Source organism: Hemiscyllium ocellatum, chromosome 37, assembly GCF_020745735.1.
Source record: "Hemiscyllium ocellatum isolate sHemOce1 chromosome 37, sHemOce1.pat.X.cur, whole genome shotgun sequence".
Classification (NCBI taxonomy): domain Eukaryota; kingdom Metazoa; phylum Chordata; class Chondrichthyes; order Orectolobiformes; family Hemiscylliidae; genus Hemiscyllium; species Hemiscyllium ocellatum.
Genome location: NC_083437.1, coordinates 40,818,296 through 40,838,245, shown reverse-complemented (window position 1 = coordinate 40,838,245; position 19,950 = coordinate 40,818,296). Strand labels below are relative to the sequence as shown.

The following is a 19,950-nucleotide window of genomic DNA, read 5'->3' as shown; positions in this document are numbered from 1 at the left end:
TTGCAGACTGTGGTATATAAAGCTACAGAACTAAAGGGAAATGAATGTGTAACAAGTATCAATTTCCTTCGGGCAGCATTGCAATGGGTGGTCAAAACTGATACTGTACTTCAGTAAGTTAGAGCAGTGTTGGTAAGTCCTTACAGCATAGTTGGCAGATATTTGGCCCATCAATTACATGCCAACTCGCTGTATAGCAACCCAGTCAGTCTTATTGTTCCATCCTATCCCGACAACCTTTACTTCTCTCGAGTGCTTTTTGAAATCATTAATCATCTTTACTTTCATCACCTTCATTGGCCAAGAGGTCCAGGCCAAGGTCACTCATCATGGTGCCTCTTGCTTAAAATCTCAAATGTGTGTCCATTACTACTTGCATCATTTCATGGGAATGGCTTTCTCCTCTATCTTATCCAAACCTGTCATAATCCTCCGCGTCTGACCGCAACCCATTTTTGCTTCAAGGAGAACAATCCCAATCTCTCCAACCCATCATTATAACAGAATTCCTCATCACCGTTCAACAAAATGCTTCCAGTCTTGGTACCCTATCAAGGACATCCATATACTTCTGCAAGTCTGATAAACAGGGCTGGCTGTTAGGGAGAATAAACATTTTGGGATCTTTGGATAACTTGTTTAGCTTTATTTTTATAACCTCACTATGCAACATCTTCCATTTCACTTTCCTCCAGGAGTAAGGATGAAACACAATCCTTCACATTTGAGGGCTGACTTTGTCCAGCATCCATCAAGTTAATGAACAAATATTTAATATAATTTTTTCTGGCGACATGAGGAAAATAATAAGAAAGGTAAGCTGCATAAATGTACAACAGAATTACATTGTATTTTCTCACCAACTAGCTCATAAATCCATCTATGTTCCTCACCTGGTTTCACTTGCTATAATATCTGCACAGTATATTTAGTTTAGCTCATGGAATTAGATTGAAGTTTTGTATAGTAACATCTGGTTGGCACCAAGCAGCCAACTGGTGAATCTTTGGAGTTCTGTCGCAGAGGGCTGTCTGGACTCCATCACTGAGCATGTCCAATACATTTCCACATATTAAAAACATGATTTTTCATGGAGTGCACAGGAAAATTGCATTCAAAAAGATGCTCAGCTGGTTGGGCAGGACACAAAGGGCTGCATAGTCTTGCCCTGCTCCTATTTCTCTTGCTTTTACAATAGCTGTTTGAGAACAGCAGTGTCACAGTTGAAAAGGCATTTCCATTACTATTCCCACATTTCATTCCCATGTTAGATCATTAAAACATGCTTCATATCCAGCAGCTTACATCCTGATTGTTGCATCATCTCAGACAGTGTTTTGACTGGTTTGTTTTCCAAATGATCAATTGCTGCCGTCAATACTCCATCTACTTGGCCCATGTCACAGGCTGTCAATAATGCAGAGTGCTGAAGCAAAAGGGGAAGCAGTGCATGTTGAATCACAGCAAAGAAACAGTACAGGCTAAATGACGATGAAAGTACTGCCTAAATCCAGTTTCAGTGCATGCCCAAACTCTACCTAATGGGATTCACACACTGGTCACTGAACCCAAATGTTTATTTAGAAAAGTCTGTTTTGATTCAATGGCATAGAAACAATGATATGGAGGTGCCGGTGTTGGACTGGGGTGGACAGAGTCAGAAGTCACCTGGAACCAGGTTACGGTACATTACGTTTATCAGAAATCACAAACTTTTGGAGCACAGCTCCTCCGTCAAACTTACGGCCAGCTAACCTGTCATGGTGATCCCTGTCGAGGTGTGGCACAAATGGTTTGAAGAAACAATTAGGAAATGGATCATAAAAGTTGTTTCAATAAACGGGTCCCTGTGTAGAGTTTGGGAAAAGCATTTACCCAAACATATTTTCCCAAGGTATTGCTTTCAAAGCATTTCTGTATCTGCAATATAGTGATAGCTTCCTCAGTACCAGATTACTCATTCACATTTGGCCAATTTAATGCAGTCAAAAAATCCTCCAATCTGATCATGGAGCTTCTGGAGATAAGCCTTCATGACAGGATTGTTGGACATGCAACCAAAAAAGGATATATTCCTAATCAACCTGTTCAAGGTGTCAGGACACACCTCTGGAGCTGGTGGTTTTGAACTTAGGCCACCTGACCCAGAGGTAGCAACACTACCACTGTGACCACACATAAAATCATATTAAATGCCCTCATCAGGAACACTTGCATCAATTTACAGATTAATGGTTGGGTAATTATAATTTGTAAGTGAAGCCAATTCATTAAGAAGAAACCCGAATTCCATGAGCTAAACAGTTTGATAGAACGAGGCAAGAATGTTCTTTGTACATTAACAAATACTGTGGCTTTGCTGCCGCGAATTGTAGGCCTCTCAATGAAAAGAGCTAGTCCCTTCTCACTGTTCTCCAAAGAACCTCACCAACCTTCCCACTAAAATGAACCAGGGGGACCGGTCATAAAACGGATCCTGCCCATCTCCGAAGATGTCTGATCCCTCTTCATTGCCGAGGTCTGAGCTAGTATCGTCCACAAAGGCCTCGTCATCCAGGTCCTCAATTTCATCGTGCTGCTCATCAGCAAGCTCAGTGATGTCAGAATCGGCTGTGGAGAAGGTGGGTGAGGGTGTGCGATCGGCAATGTGCTCGTTCACACAGCCGTGGAAGATTGGGGAACTGGAGTACAGTTAATGGCAAGAAAGGGTTATTTTCCAACGTATAGGCCCAACTTGACTTCAGGAGAAAAATGGGTGTTAATGATTATTTCAATCTCTTCAAGTTAGAAATCAAAACAGCATGCTTGACCCTTAATATTTCATTAACCCTAACGGACAGATAAAATAACAAAGTCAGGATAAAAATATTGAGGCACACAGTAATTAAATATATCGGTTTTAAAGGTTCTTAATTTCCCTGCTCTCAATTTACCAAAATGCATTTGTTTGCCAATTGACCTACCACAATCGTAAAAACCTGAGATTATTATTTTCAAATTTGGAAAGTAAACAAAGAATGAACTTGAATTTATAGCTTTTATAATTATGTCATTAGGGGAAGCCAAAATGCTTTGTACTCAAATAATAAGTGATTAACTTCAAAGGCAATTATATAGGTGATTTATGCATAACAAGAGCCAACAATGAGAATGAAATAACTGACTGGTTGGTTTGCTTCTCAGGATTAAAGGGTAGAGAGAGGAAGGAACAGTCCAAAGGAAATGGGAGGGTGGAGCGGTAAATGACAGAACAGGAAAGCTATAGGAACAGGGGATGGCACCTGCAGCCATGACCCAGGTGTCCAGCAGGAAGTGTTGCCTATCTGTGACCAGGCATAGGATCTCTTGCTAAACAAGAAATCAACTTGATCTGGTAAAGGAGGACAGCTAGTTACTATAATCCATGTGAGAACCAGAAAAACAAAAAAAGAGGCTGCCCCATTGAGAGAGCATCAGGAGCTGGTCTCAAGAGTGGTCTCATGGGTTTTTGAACAATGGATTAATACCAGAGCCACTTTGAGCCAAGAGACCCAGGTTCAAGACTCATCTGCTCCAAAGGTGTTCTAGTGATGAGGTTGGCCAGATGGATCTCATTGAGCATCAGTTCCCTGATCGGTGCAGGCCAACAGCCCCAATCAGGGAATCCTGGCTGACATATAAACATGAGTCGCAGGGATTCTCCACACTCTGGGGACTGGCTGTGAGCTGGCTGGTCAGAGTCCATGTACTGTGCTCAGGTAAATAAAGAGTGACTTGGTGGTGGAATACCAGCCTCTCTCGAATTATTTCAGGTGTGTAATAGTATCTCAGAATCGGTTTACTTGGGGGGGAAAAACTTTTTTAAAAAGTGCCAAGCCATCCAAACAAGATACATGAGGAAAGATCAGAATATTTTCTAAACGATGATAGGCTAGATACTGTAGAGGAACCACGGAATTTGGATGACCATTTACATAAGTCATTAAATGCTAGTGCAAGTAGTACAAAAAGTAATCAGAATTACTAGTGGAATGTTGGCTTATAACTCTACAAGGTTGGAATGCAAAGAGGAGAAAATATAAAAGCTGCAAGCATAAAATAAAAACAAGGCATTGAAGAAACTCAAAAGGCCTGACAGCATCAGTGGAGACAAACAGAGTGAATGCTGAGTCAAGTATGTCTCTTCTTTGGAGCAAAGGAGGAAAACATGTCCAGATGTAGAGCTTGGTTGGGCTCTACACGGAGTACTGTGTTTGATTCAAGGCTGTGCATTCTCAAGAGGGGTGTGTTAGCCTTGGAAAAGGCATCCCCACAGATTTACTGAAGCGGGGCTGAAAGGGCTGATTGCCATGAAGATGGTTTGCATAAACAGGTGTTGTGTTTCCTAATCCTTAGAGAGTCGAAGGTGTTTAAGGTAAAAGAGTCAGTAGGATCGATTCAGAGAAGCTACTTCTCTTGATGGGAGAATCCAGAGTAAGGTAACACAAGCATTAAATTGCACAGGGAGAGAGGGCAATGGTGGAACTGAGTCCTCCAAGATGTTGAGGGGTCAGGTGAAAAGATTAAGGTTGAAACTGACAACTTGATTAGGGGAGATTATTGTTTATGGATATGAAGCTAAGTTGGGATATAGGTCCACTAGAGTCCAATTAAGCAAAGCCAACTCAAGTTAAATAGCCAATCTGCAGAAGGGAAAAAAATGCAAGAAGGGAGGAGGTAAAAGGGGGGAGCTATCCTCTCTCTCAGTCTCTCACAGATATTTTAGTCAGAAATTTGGAGAATTTTGTCAACTTCCAATCCATGATTTGTGACCTTCTCTTTGGGAAACAGAGTGCAGTAAGGAAGACTTGTACAGGTTCAGAAGGTTGCTCTTTATTCTGAGACTAATCGGAGGTAGACACTGTCTTCAGGATATTTCTCTCTCTGACAAAGCATGTTGCTCCATTGTTTGTGTAGGGCATCACAACCGAGGGACTGGGAGACATACAAACCAAGTGCAGGAGCAGTGGGAAGAGTTCGTTCCTAACCAGTCGTGCCTTGCCAAGAAAGCTGCCCGGATGGAGCACTCAGGAAGACTGAGAAATTTTGAGAGTACATATACCCTCCCACATTTTAACAGGAGAGGAAAGATTTTTGATGCCACAGGTTACCAAAAATATTCTTCCAAACTCTGCACCTTGTTTGCAAATTAATCAAGGGCACCAACATCTCAGCAGACACGCTTGTTTTTAATGCACTTCTGAGCTGTTGGGACATTGGAAACTTTAGAAACCTTTAACTCAACTTCAGCAGCTGGTTAATCCTTCGGCATCAGCAGCAGATCAGCAAATGTCTGTTCAATTGACCGACAACTCGTAAGTCTATATACGGCACAAATATGATCCACCTATAAAGCACTAGGATTTCTTTTTGGACAAATACACTTCACAAACAGCATCAAAATTCTTTAAGTTTCAGCCCCTTGCCCCTCTCCTCAGTTCCCCACAGTGCTTCATGTTATGTGGCCATCCCCAACCTAAAAGGAAACAGTATTATATGTGAATGAAGAGTCCTTCCCAGCTAAAAACCAAAACAAATTCATTGGTTAATGGTGAAAATATCTGCCACTGAACTTTTCAGTTTCCATAAAATGCTGAAAGAAAACACAAGGCAGCAAGCTTGTTTATCATGAAGATGACTGGAAAATTGCAAGTGCTTAGTTAGAGAAAAAAAATAAGAGATCAATCAATGGATACCCTAGAATGCCAAGGTACACAATTCAGGGCTTAAGTGACACCATGAATGGCAAAAGCGAAATGCATCTCAACCCCTGAAAGAAGACTGCTCTCCTCCAAATCACTTGATCACCAATCTTCAACTTTTATAAGCATTCAAATTCTGGCAGCTGAGCTCTGGAGAACTCTGCATTTGATCTTTAGTGAATTTCAGTCATCTGACTGGAAATGGTTCTGCAAATGTCCTTCATCGGAGAACACGATAGATTGGCAATGAATTGTTGCATTGATGATTAATCTTTGCAAAGAACATGCTGCCAGAAGTGTAGGTGAGTCTATGATCGGCTTAGGGTTAGAACTTGGCTGTTATGCCCCTACAGTCAAATAATCTTCCATGTTCACAGTCAATAAATGAAGCAAGGTGAGGTGCCATTGGTGCATGTGTGGTGGAGGGGGGGTGGGAGAGAGAGAGAGAGAGCGCGAGAGAAAGAGAGAGAGAGAGCGCGAGGGCACGCAAGAGAGAGAGCGCGCACGCAAGAGAGAGAAAATGTTAGTTTGTATGTGTGGAATTTAATAGGAAAACAATAATGAGTATGTGTGCTCAAGGTGAGAAAGATTTCAGTCTCACAAAAATCAAATGTTTGTGTGTTTCAGGCATTAGACATTGGTAATTATTCTACAAAGACAGTACATCTCTTCCACTCTGTCCCTTCCTACACCTGCAGCAGTTACATATTCCAACAGATTTTTTTTTTACTTCATGCAGCCATGTCTGAGTTGCTGTCCAGCCTGGCATTTATTGTAGCAATTGGGGAAGGGCAATAAGATGATGGTGTGCTCTGTCCTCGATAACAGATTGACTTGCTTCACCATCCAAGAGTTAACTGCATTGCTGCAGGTCAGGAATTGCAAAAAGCCACACTGAGTAAGGATGGCCGGTTTCCTTCCCCTATAGCATAAGTGAACCAGACAGGGTTTCTCTGACAATCAGGTTGTTTCGTAGTCATCACACTAGATTTCATTTCAGAATTACATTATTAACAGATAGTGAATTTCTGTAGCAGCTGAGATGGGATTTGGACTGGTGGCTCTGGATTGTTATTCTAGACCTGAGCATTACTAGCTTTGTAACATAACCAAAATGCTAACATTCCATTGCTGTGTCAGTATTAAAGCAGCTGGTTTTATTCTGTGATCCAATGTCTACTAGAATCTGGGGTGAGATGCAGTTAGCGCATTCTGATTTGACTCTTGCAGAGCACGACAATGAAAATAAATCCCATTCTGCAAACTACCATCATCTACAGCTGCAGCCCTACTCCCCCTAAAGACATTCCTCCTTTCTGGTTTAACCAGAATGCAACATGTAGCTGATAACGTTTCAGCAGTGACAATCTTTGTTACAAACTTAAATAATAATCCATAGTTTATTCACAGAATAATTGTCAGCATAATTTATAAATGAGCACAAGAACTTGGTAATTTTACATTAATTACATTCAAATCACCAAACATTTGCACCCTCAATGCTAGAACAAATACTAATCGGAAATTATAAATGTTTCCTCAAATACAACCTGAAAGTAAACTATACAATTTGAATCCCCTTTTTGGCTGCATATGATGCATTTATGTGTGTTATACAGGAACACCTGTTTCTGCTATTGCCTACCAGACTTGATGTAAAACAGAGCGTGGGAATAAGTGTACTGCAGACAGAACATTAATGATAAACCTCTGATAAAAGTATCTCTTTCAAGAGGAGATCAACATCTAAGCCAGGGCAAGTCTCAATTCTGCAGCTGTCAGTGCCAAATGGTTTTGATATGTAGGAGAAACACCGACGTACCTTCCCACGAGCTTAAACCAATGGAAGCGGTCGTAAAACGGATCACTGCCTGTCATGATGGACTCGCTGTCATCTTGTGTGGCAGACGCCATCTCTCCAGCACGATCGTACATTTCACGCATTAGCTCCAATCTCTGCCTGCACAAACAAAGCACACTTGTTTAGAATGTGCAGCCCGTGGTTAAAACATTGCAACAGCACTCTTCTGAGTTTTCCCTTCCACCAAGATATTGCCAAGTTAGAGATTCACCTAAATGCATGCACGGACAACTAATGCACAGAAAGTTAACGTGAAGATATTTTGCTCCCTTGTAAGCTTCAGTGCAAATTGAGCCAAGGCAAATCACAGAAGATACAGAGGCTTGAACTAACACACCAACAGGTTCAAGAATACTTCTCCCCTGCCATTATTAGACCGATTAATGGGCCCTAACTTCAACTAATATTGACCTTGCTTCATACACCTCCATATAGTACAACCTGTGTGCCTAACTCTGTCGCTAAGCACCCTATGATCTGTATATCCTTGCTTACTCGGATCTGCCTGTACTTCTCACAAACAAGCTTTTTGCTGTACACATGACAACAATAAATCAAATCAAAATCAAATCAAATCAATGTATTTAAACTGTGAACACTACAAACCACAGCCAGCTATTCACTGACAAACACACTCAGCTATATAATGGACATGCTGTAGCACACAGTTCTCTCCCCTCTCCGGGAAGACAGAGCAAAGCAGAAAAAATGGCAGAGATGAGGTAATTGCCAAGAGAGAACGTGACAGGAAATTGCGATCCAGTCTGTTTAGCTCGCAACACCAATCTTTTGTTCAGGGATTGGGAACGTACAAGACAACTAAAGGAACAAGAGGAAATTAACATTAAAATGGAGACAGAGTAGGATAAACATGGTGTTTACTTGACATGCTTTCGCAGTACTGTAAAACTGCATAGTAACTCAATATGGTTTCCTAAGTTCCCTTCTTTAGTTGGTGAAAAATTCTATAGAACTGACAGTTTTAAAAATAAAATGAAGATGATGAAATAAATGCAAGAATGTAATTACTTCACTTCATACAGCATCTTCTCATTTTAGGGTTCTTAAGACAATTCATCAACACTCCTCATTTATATCTACTGTTATACTAACGGCATACTGAAGATAAAATAATTTCATGCTGTGTCACATCACTTTCTCCAAGGTGACTGTATTTAGAAAAAGTAGTTTGATCCATTAATCCGCAACGTATGTGATGCCAAAAATTGGGAGCTGAGCATTGGAGAGGAGGTTGTTGCAGACTCCTCGTTTGCAGACAATGACCCAGGCACTGTGCACACGGCATGTTCTCACAGACAGGCGACCCACGCTGGATATTCTCATACCTCCCATCTGTGCCATCCAGCAACATTTCCCTCTGCAAAACTCAACACCCAATTGCTGACATCACACACAATGGGGATAAAGGGATCAAATTTATTTCCTTAAATACAGTTGTCTTAGAAAAAGGATTGTGACCCAGTGTGAAAATATTTGATCTTCAGTGTGCCATTAGTATGGCAGTGGAGATGAGGATGCTGCAGTTGTACCAGGAGCAACAGGGTTGACTATTAAGTGTCCTGTTAAGCAACATTCTCACAGGGGCAGGTAAGGAGGTGAAATGAATGTTGGCTTTGCCAGCAACACCCATGTCCCATGAACAAAAAATTAATCCATGTGTTGCATTAAGGACTATATCAATAGTATTTTGGTGGTTTAAATAAAAAATTTGGCAGTTAATTTTGTCAATCAAATTTTCAATCATCTTTAACCGATGCATTTATCCATGGCTATGCCTATACCAAAGTGCAATTTCCCATCAATCAACACTTTTGTCTCAGTATAAATGTGGCTTTCCCTTTATTTTGATATTTCTTACAAATTATTTCAAAGTGAGCAAGATGAAAAGCTTTGATGACAATATCAGTCTTTCTTTTAGCAACATTTCACCATTAAGTAGAGGAAGGTTAGGAAATTTCCCATCAACTATGTCATCATGATGCATTGTGGAAACACCTGCCAGAAATTTATCATAAAAACAATCTAGGAAATATAGTTTAAATTGGCAAAGGAAGGCATGTCACTAATTATAAAATAGGATACTGTAAAATGTAACATAACCAGCACGCCAAACGATTCAGCAAACATTTAAGTAAACCTTACTTGAGTTTTTCCAAGGACCAATAATGTGTTGCACCATTCTTCAGATCTTGTACCTCCACTGCAACAACAGTTCTTGGGAATTGTTGAACTTCACGATCCAATTCGGCCTCAGCAGGGAGTAATTCAGGTGGAAGAGGGGAGTATAGCGTGTCTGTGAGCAACACAAACTGGAATTGCACCTGAATAAAAAGGGTGGGAGGGGTTAGGGAAGAAAAATCAATATTAAACCACTATTCTTCTTCCCCAATTCATTAATGTATGTAACACATGATAGTTTTAGGAACAGCATGTACTGAAGAATGGTCATCGTCTCAAACAAGGACATCTTCGCTTGGGTAAACTGCCACTTAAGTTTATTAGCTTGATTTCTAGGTTAAGGGGATTGTCGCAAACAAGGGATCAAGTACACCAGATCAGAGTTGTCTACAGTTTAGATGGGATGTGAATTTACTGAAATATAAAATGTAAAAGGGCTTTACAGGGTAGATAGGCATAGGGAGCATCCTCTCCATAAGAAATCTAAACTTAGGGGCAACTCTCAGAACAAGTCATTGATCATTCGCGTCTGAGATGAGAATTGTATTTTCACTCAAACATTTTGTGAATATGTGACATTCTGTATTCTCAGGGGCTGTTGCTGTGGGGAAAAATCACCTGCCTCAGAGTCAGAGTCGGGGTTCAATTACAGAGTTTATTGCACAAGGAAATACTGGAGCTCCAGGGAGAGAAAGGCACCAACAGCACAGAGTTTTCTCTCAACCTGGAGCACATGTTCAGATACTTTTAGACATGTTGTGATATAATAGGTCAGTAATGAGGTTATTGTTTCTGCAACATGGTTTGTTTATTGTAACATTGCAGAATCGTTAATAGGTTCGGAGCAGTCATTGTCTGTTCCAGCGCAGCCTTTGTTAATTTTTGTGCGGTTGCTGTCGGCTTCAGTGCAGACATAGTCAGTTTCAATGCCTGCGCGGAAGTCCACTGCTGTAGTAATGGTGCTAATCACTCTTCCTGAGAAGGACAATTACCACAGCCCTGGCTATTACACTCTGTATTCAGTCTGTATCTAACTGTTAGCATTTCTATCAAAGGTGTTGACTGGACCCAGACACTTCAGCGGGCAGTGTACGTTACTCATGTGTATTTGCTCCCTCACCTGTCTTGAACTAATCAACTAGGTTGTGAGTGCATTTTACTGGCATTCTGATGGCCCCAGGCAGCGTCTGTGTTTACTCTGCTGTCTCCCTCCATATTGCAGGCCAGCAGCCATCTTGTGCATCAAGTGGCCAACTTATGGCTCAGCAGTCATCTTGTGTGTCCATGTGCCTAGTGTTTCCGTGCCTCGTGCCATCTCCCACTTCACTGTGAATGCTCAATGCATGGTCAAGGTAGAGGTCAATAGATGTGTGGACACCGATAGAATAGTGAGGGGTAAGACAGAATAGGCAACAATCTAATTGAAAAGTGGAGTAGGTTGAAACGGCTATATGATATACTTCAGCTACAATGTCTAATGCTATAGTGCAATATAACTATCGCATGAAGCACACACCAAACCTTAAAGACAATCTTTCCACAGTCTTTTCCAAATTAACACTTATTAATTTTACACTATGGATTAATATTCAAGCCACACATTAGGAAGAGTCATTTGACCCAACTCTCTTCTGACAGATTAGATTAGATTAGATTACTTACAGTGTGGAAACAGGCCCTTCGGCCCAACAGGTCCACACTGACCCTCCGAAGAGCAACCCACCCAGACCCATTCCCCTACATTTACCCCTCCACCTAACACTATGGGCAATTTAGCATGGCCAATTCACCTAACCTGCACATCTTTAGACTGTGGGAGGAAACTGGAGCACCCAGAGGAAACCCACGCAGACACGGGGAGAATGTGCAAACTCCACACAGACATTTGCCAGAGGCGGGATTTGAACCCTGGTCTCTGGCACTGAGGCAGCGGTGCTAACCACTGTGCCACTCACTCAAAAAAAAAGTGAAAAATTGAGGTTTATTTCTCAGCAAAGAGCCTAAGCTGTAAATATTTGTTCCTTAGGCATATTTGTCAATCCTCTATAACTGGTGACTAATTAATGTTGATTTGTCTGAAATGATCCTCCCATCTCTACCCCACAGCACGGACATCAATATAGAATTGAAAAGGAACGTCAGCAATTCTTTCCTGAAACCAGCTTTCAGAGCAGCGCTCATTTGCAAACAATGTCTGGGTTTTTCGGAAGAGTACATTCCAGACTAGAATAGCACAAGCCCAGCACATTTCAGCAGCAGTCACAGGCTGTAGGCCAGTATTCCTGAGCAGCAGAAGAGTCAATGGGAAGGGCTTATGCTCGTGCTCAGGAATACTGGCCTACAGCCTGTGACTGCTGCTGAAATGTGCTGGGCTTGTGCTATTCTAGTCTGGAATGTACTCTTCCGAAAAACCCAGACATTGTTTGCAAATGAGCGCTGCTCTGAAAGCTGGTTTCAGGAAAGAATTGCTGATGTTCCTTTTCAATTCTATATTGATGTCCGTGCTGTGGGGTAGAGATGGGAGGATCATTTCAGACAAATCAACATTAATTAGTCACCAGTTATAGAGGATTGACAAATATGCCTAAGGAACAAATATTTACAGCTTAGGCTCTTTGCTGAGAAATAAACCTCAATTTTTCACTTTTTTGAGACAAAACACTCTTTTACAAATCTGTCAGAAGCGAGTGGGTCAAATGACTCTTCTTAATGTGTGCCTTGAATATTAATCCATAGTGCAAAATTAATGTGTTAATTTGTAAGAGACTGTGGAAAGATTGTCTTTAAGGTTTGGTGTATGCTACACGTGATAGTTATATTGCACTGTAGCATTGGACATTGGAGCTGAAGTATATCATATAGCCGTTTCAACCTACTCCACCTTTACAATTAGATTGTTGCCTATTCTCTTACCCCTCACTATTCCATTGCTTGAAGTGTCAACTCTCCTGCTCCTCGGATGCTACCTGGTCCAGCTGTGCTTTTCAAGCACCACACTTTTTGACTCTGATCTCCAGGGTCTGCAGTCCTCGCTTTCTCCCAGTATTCCTCAGCAGTCAACAATAGATTTCAGTTTAGAATGGATTTAAGTTAACCAAAGACATAAGGAAAATTCACAAATAGACACTAAAAAGTTAATCAGGGAATTATGTTATTGAGCACTACACATTAGTGCCATGCAGTACCTTTTTCTTCAACTCAACACTAATAGCATTAGCCTCCTTTAGATAGACGGCATTCCCCCAGAGTAGGTCACGCAAAGATGTAAACTGGTGATACTTCCATTTCCTGAATGCCCACTCTGCCAGCTCATAATCACGTTGGGTCCATGGCACTACAGAGGAAAACAAGATTCAGAGAAGAACAGAAACCTATCAATGGTCACTCATGGCCAGGTACTGGAAACCATTCAAACATTTCAGCTTTACTTTTCTGACTGTATCATTGATGGTAACCCCTTTAAAATGGTTCCAGATGGCTTTTCAATAAAACTCTTGTTTTCTGGCATACACCCAAGAGCATGCAGGTTGATTGGATTATCTGAGAGCAAGGCCTTTAACCCAACCACCTCCTCTCACCAGCACCAATGTAATTTCTTTATTAACCAAAGCCTCTATTTAGTTGGTTAGCTCATTTGGCTGGATGGCTGCTTTGTGATGTGGAGTGATGCCAACAGTGTGGGTCGAATTCCTGCACTTGCTGAGGTTACCTTGAAGAACTCTCCTTCTCGCTGGAGGTGTGGTGACCCTCAGGCTAAACCACCATCAGTCATATCTCTCCAACAAAAGAGCAGCCCCAGAGTCCCTGGTCTAACTTTTATTTAATATCAAAACCAAACCTGCTCACTTTGCCTAGGAAATTATATTTCTTCTAAAAATTGGTCAGAAATTTACATCATGAAGATTACATTAACACAAAAATAGCAGATAGAGTCAGAGTCATACAGCACAGAAACAGATCCTTTGATCCAACTTGACCAAACCAACCAGATGATATTTTAATTTAATCTCATCCCATTTGCCAACATTTGACCCATATTCCTTTAAGACCTTCCTATTCATATACCCATCCAGATGTTTTTAAATGTTGTAATTTTACGAGCCTCCACCACTTCCACTGGCAGCTTATTCCATACACGCACCATCCTCTGTATGAAAAAATTACCCCTTAGGTCCCTTTTAAATCTTTCCCCTCTCACCTTAAAATTATGCCCTCTTCTTTTGGACTCCCTTCCCTGGGGAAAAAGACCTTGACTGTTCACCCTCTCCATGTCCCTCATGATTTTATAAACCTCTATAAGGTCACCCCCTTCAGCCTCCAACGCTCCAGGGAAAACAGCCCCAGCCTATTCAGCCTCTCCCTATAGCTCAAACCCTCCAACCCTGGCAACATCCTTGTAAATCTTTTCCCACACCCAAACAAGATTTACATCTTTCCTATAGAAGGGTGACCAGAACTGAATGCAGTATTCCGAAAGTGGCCTAACTAATGTCCCGTACAGCCACAACATGCCATCCCAACACCTATACTCAATGAACTGATCAAAAAACAAATATACCAATCTTTCACCAATCTATCTACTTCAAGGAATCATGAATCTGAATCCCTAGGTCACTTTGTAACACTCACCATCAAAGCGCATATGTCCTGCCCTAACGTGCCTTACTAAAATGCAACATCTCACATTTATCTAAATTAAATCCCATGTGTCACTCCTTGGCCCATCTGCCCATTTGATCAAGGTGCCATTGTATTCTGAAACAATCTTCTTCACGGTCCACTGCCCCATCTATTTTAGTGTCATCTGAAAACTTACCAACCTCTCCTCCGATATTCACAGCCAAATCATTTGGATAAATGACAAAAAACAGTGATCCTAGCATTGATCTTTGCAGCACACAACTGGTCACAGGCCTCCAGTCTGAAAAACAACCCTCCACCACCAGCCTCTATCACCTGATCTAAGTGTGACTCAGACTGCCAGTGACAAGAATAAAATAGTTTTTTTTTTCATATCAGTTTCTTCTCCAGGGTAGTGACTCCCAGGCCAGCTCCAACCGGAGGTGCTCCCTACCCTGGACTGTGTTGGATAGTTCTGGATATTTGAAGCATGAAGATTCAACAGGGTCCAGAAATTCTGGTTGGAATGGTGTTACAAGCCTTTACAGGAGAACGTGCAAAGCTGAACCATGCTCTAAATCACAGCTTAAAATGGAGAGAAACCAGTCAGATCATCAGTAAGACAAGTCCAAAGGGAAAACACTTAAATCCTGCTAACAACTTTTGCAATCACATATCAATAACTCATTTAATATTTAGTAGGCATGAACTTCATGGTCAATGTTTTTTTTCTCTCTTAACCCCAACAGAACTTTTGCAAAAGGAAAACATTTAAATCCTGTTAACAATTTAGACAATCACATGTCAACAATTTATAAAATTTGTAGTAAGAAGGAACTCCATGGTCAATGATATTTTTTCTCTTCAATCCAATGGAACTTTTTCTTTTAAAAAAAGAGGTTTCACTATTCTATAGAAAATAAGTTCTTGATAAGACATTTGGGGCAGAGATTCAAAGCTATCGTGGGAACTCTGTCCACTGGTTGAAAAACTGGGGTCAATCCAGCTGTATGTGGAAAGCCTCTTGCATGATCAACAGGCAATTAACTGCCCAGTGAGAAGGCCTCTCCTCTTTATGGAGGGAGGGTGCTGAGACACAATCTCCACGACCATTTGACTTTATAAGAACCAGCTGTTCTTCCATTGTAGCCAATTGCAGCTTCCTCCATTAATGTCACAGGCTGTCTGTAATGAAGACAGGCCCCTCAAAAAGGAGGGGAAAGAGGGGATTCCTGGCATCTTTGTGAAGGGGAGGGGACAGCAGCAGTGAAGGAGAGAGAGAGACAAGTCTTAGAGATACCCTTTGTGGACCAACAGCCAACCCACTATGTTCCCAGTCCATACTGAAGCTATTTTTCCTGGGCAGCTTGCACTTACAGCATGGGAACAACACAACTGGGGATATACTTACAGCAGTGAGATGATGCCATTTAGTGACCTCCCAATAGAAGGGCTAAACTCACCTTTTCCTGTCCCTGATTGATTCAAAGGGTTTTAGAAAGGCACCAAGTATTGCACCCCCGGCCTTTCCTCATAATTCTATAGCCCTTAAGCACTTTGCTCACACCCCTCCTCAACTCTCAATGTGCAATACCAAACCTATACCTTATTCCACAAGACCATAAGAAATAGGAACAGGAATAGACCATTGAGCCTGCCCTGCCACTCAAAAGCTGACCCAACATTCCCCATGTCCACTTTCCTGCCCCTTCCCCATAATCCTCGATTTCCCTCATGGTCAAGAATCTATCTCAGCTTTAAATATACATAAGGTCTTTGCCCCCACAGCTCTCCGTGGCAAGGAGTTCCAAAGGCACTCATCTCTCAAAAGAAGAAATTCCTCTCATCTTGCGTGTTAAATTGCACCCCTCCATCCCCACATGTTTGTTCTGAGACTATGTTCTCTGATCCCAGACTCTTCCATGAGGGGAGCATCCTGTCAAGCCCTTTGAAAATCCTACAGGTTTCAATGAGATCACCACATTCTGCACGTAGAGTCTGAACCTGTTTAATCTTTGCACATCTGGCCATCCATACCAGAGATCATCCTCTTGAGCCCTCTCTAAACTGCCTCCACTTTCCTTAAATAAGGGGATCAAACTACTCATTGTCCTCTTGACATGGTCTCAACAGCACATGATCCAGTTGTGGTAATACCTCCCTAGTTTTATACTTCAACCGCCTTGTAATAAGGGCTAACATTCCATTCACCTTCCTGATTAGCTGCTATGTGCAAGCTTTCTCAGTTTCAAATACAAATACCAGCCAAGTCCTTTTGAGTTGCAGCGTTCTGCAACTGCATTGCTTCCAATTGCAAAGCAAAATTGTGGCACATTGAACCTCAAATGTCAATTTTGTTCAAACTGTGCATATCTTGATGACTACTTCGAGAAACAAATGCATTATTAAGAAACAGGAGCAGCATGCCAAAAAGGAATGCCCTTATCCAATGTTGGAAAGGATAAAGAGGGTATTAGTTCAGTGCATCTAACGATATATCACGGACCACACCTCACCCCCTGGAGTATGCGCAAATATTTCGAGGAGTCAGGGAACAATTGCATACAGTTTTCAGAGATTGGCACTGCACTTCAACATCCTCCAGCAATACAGGAGTGTGTAGAAGATTTCACCATCTGAGAGATAGCATGAACAGGTTTAGTAACACTATACTGTTGCTGCACCTGACTACTGGATAGAACATCAGTGCTATCTCTGGTCAAAAAGCCTTTGGCACAAATGAACTCAAGGAATAGGAGTAGGCTTTCTGGCCCCTCTGGACTGCCCCACCATTCAACAAGCTCATGGCTGGTCTTCCCCAGGCCTCAATTCCTCTTTCATGCCAGCTCAACGTAACCTTCAACTCCTGGAAATCTCAAAAGTCTATTTCCTCTTTAAATCCCACAACACTCTGGGATAGAGAATTCAAGATATGGACTACCACCTGGGAGAAGAAATATCAACTTTAAATGAGTTCCACTTCTTCAAAGCTATAACCAGAGTTCAAGACTCCCCCAGTGGTGGAAACATCTATCTTGTCAAGATCCCTCAGAATCATGCATGTGTCAATAAGATCATCTCTCCATCTTCAAAACTCTGAATAAACCAAGACCTAACTTTTTATTCATTCTTGATAAGTCAGTCCCTTTCAACCCAGGAATCAATCCAGAAAATATCGTTTGACCAGCCTCCAATGCCAGTATGTCCTCTCAAATACGGGGACCAAAACTGCAGAGAACTCCAAGTGCAGCCTCACTAACTCCCTCTACTAATGTAACATGACTTCCCTCTTTATAAACTCCACACCCCTCGCATTAAAGGCCAAAATTCAATTTGCCTTCTTGAACACGTATTGCAGATTTGGGTAAGATGATGCCAGATCTTTTGAGGAATAAAAAAGTCCACTGAACAATTCGCGCAAAAGCAGCAAGGCAGTGATTGCTATCCATCCTTCAGACTGACCAGGCTGAACAACGTGCCACCTATCTCACTCAACAGGATCTCACCATCTTTGAAACTTGGCTAACGTTCTACTGAATGACTGAAGAGAAAATTGACAAGACTAAGTCCATTAGTGTATTGCTCAAGTGCTCTGAACTTTGGCTAGTCATTTAAAAGACTAGCGTCATAGAATCACTACAGTGTGGACGTAGGCCATTCAGCCCATTGAGTTTACTCGGGCCCGTTAAAGAGCACCCCACCCACTCCCACCCTATCCCTGTAACTCTGCATTTCCCATGGCTAATCCACCTAACTTACACATACAGTCACAGAGTTCCAGCATGGAAACAAATCCTTTGGTCCAACTCATCCATTCTGACCAACTATCCCAAATAAATCTAGTCCCACCTGCCAACACCTGGCCCATATCCCTCCAAACTCTTCCTACTCATGTACCCACCCAGATGCCTTTAAATTATGTAATTGTACCAGCCTCCACCACTTCCATACATGACCACCTTCTGCATGAAAAAGTTGCCCCTTAGATCCCTTTTAAATCTTTCCCCTCTCGCCCTAAACTTATGTGCTCTAGTTCTGGATTTGCCCACCCCAGGGAAAAGACCTTGTTTATTTGGACTGTGGGAGGAAACCCATGCAGACGCAGGCAGGATCTGCAAATTCTACATGGACAGTTGCCCAAAGGTGGAATCGAATCTGGGTCACTGGTGCTGTGAGGCAGAAGTGCCTCTGCGTAAAGTTTAATTGAAAGACCAAAGACCTCCATGATATAGTACTGATAAAATTCACCAAGATATTCTCAGAACAGAAAAAGAATGAGTGCAAACCAAGAACACAGGAGAGTGATATAATCAAACATCTTAAATCAACAGTGACACTCCCCTTCATTTCCTGCTCCACCCTCCTCTTCCATTTTTAAGTGAGTCCTTTTATCTTGCTTTGTTGAAGATGTCAAACAAGTGTATAGTGGTCATATTTTATCACCAACTGCTAGGTCACATTTTGAAGTGGATCCCAATAGATTAACAGGGACCTGGATTCATTTAAATCCTTTCATGCTTTAATCGGAGATCTTCCTGATGACGTAAGAGTGGCACTGTGAAGAAATCATGGTCAACCAAAATACGTCACCTTCTTCCTCCTCCTCCTCCTCCTCCTCTTCCTCGGTTGTTTCTGCAGCGAGTGAACGGGTTTCCACTTGTTTCTGTAAAGCTTCGAGCTTACTTTCATAGTCCTGGCAATAAAGACAGAAGACGTGTAGAAGAAAGGACAAGTGCAGAGGGCCAACAAGGCTCCATAAGTCAAAGACTTTGTGGTGGCAGGGGTTCGAAAGGTCACAGGTCATTGCATTTGATACATGAATAACATATCTTGCTGCAAAAGCCAAGATTTGATTTGCACTTTAAAGTAGATGTTTTCTTTCAGTTAATCTTGAAAAGACTGAGCTAAGAGTTGAGAATACAGGATCCTAATTTTTCTTTCAGTGCAATTAGATGCATATAAAGCATGAAAAATTGAATCAGAAATGCTTGATTAAATTTATAGTTTTTAACATTATCAATATCTATAAAACGGTGGGTTCCTCCCTCATTTCTGGGTTTAGACTTCATAAAGAAATGCCCAAAGGGAATTCCAAGAGTGGAAGGTTAATTCAACATAGCCCCTCGAAGCAAAACTGCAATAAGATACAAGAGGTTAACTGAAAAATAAATACAGCATAGGTTAGCACAGTTATGACTATGAATCACTCAGATGAATACATTTCTCCTTAAAATTCTCAAAGGAAATTAAAAGGTGGATGTGGTGTAATCAATGATAACCAACCCATTTACAGTCACAGTAGTATGAGTTTTGAATATCAGCATCCTCTCAATGATAAAAGGGAATGGCTGTGTTATTAAGCTGCATTACTATTAGCAACTGAGGCACCAGAAGTTTTGGATCATACTCAGGGTTAGTGAAAACGAAAGCTAATTTCCACTGTAGCTTTATCGCATTAATTAACTTGCAGAGTTAATTACAGACTATGGTAATTTTAGTAGTTTTGCATTTTAAATGTTACAATAGCTCACTGACAAGGATAAATGTAAT

The 19,950-nt window shown here is 41.5% G+C and overlaps 1 protein-coding gene across 6 annotated transcripts in view; it reads right to left on the bottom strand.

The window, feature by feature from the left end:
• The window catches only part of kif1b (kinesin family member 1B), a 219,749-nt gene that overhangs the window by 62,700 nt on the left and 137,099 nt on the right, over positions 1–19,950 (bottom strand). For 3 of the 6 annotated variants that reach the window (XM_060852399.1, XM_060852400.1, XM_060852401.1), the window contains 5 exons: positions 18,991–19,093; positions 12,966–13,114; positions 9,745–9,923; positions 7,543–7,680; positions 2,433–2,681 (listed from right to left, as the gene is read on the bottom strand). In XM_060852399.1, coding sequence (XP_060708382.1) covers positions 2,433–2,681; positions 7,543–7,680; positions 9,745–9,923; positions 12,966–13,114; positions 18,991–19,093 — 818 coding nt within the window. The remainder of the gene's footprint in view (positions 1–2,432; positions 2,682–7,542; positions 7,681–9,744; positions 9,924–12,965; positions 13,115–18,990; positions 19,094–19,950) is intronic. The other 3 variants (XM_060852402.1, XM_060852403.1, XM_060852405.1) reach the window with 1 other exon arrangement.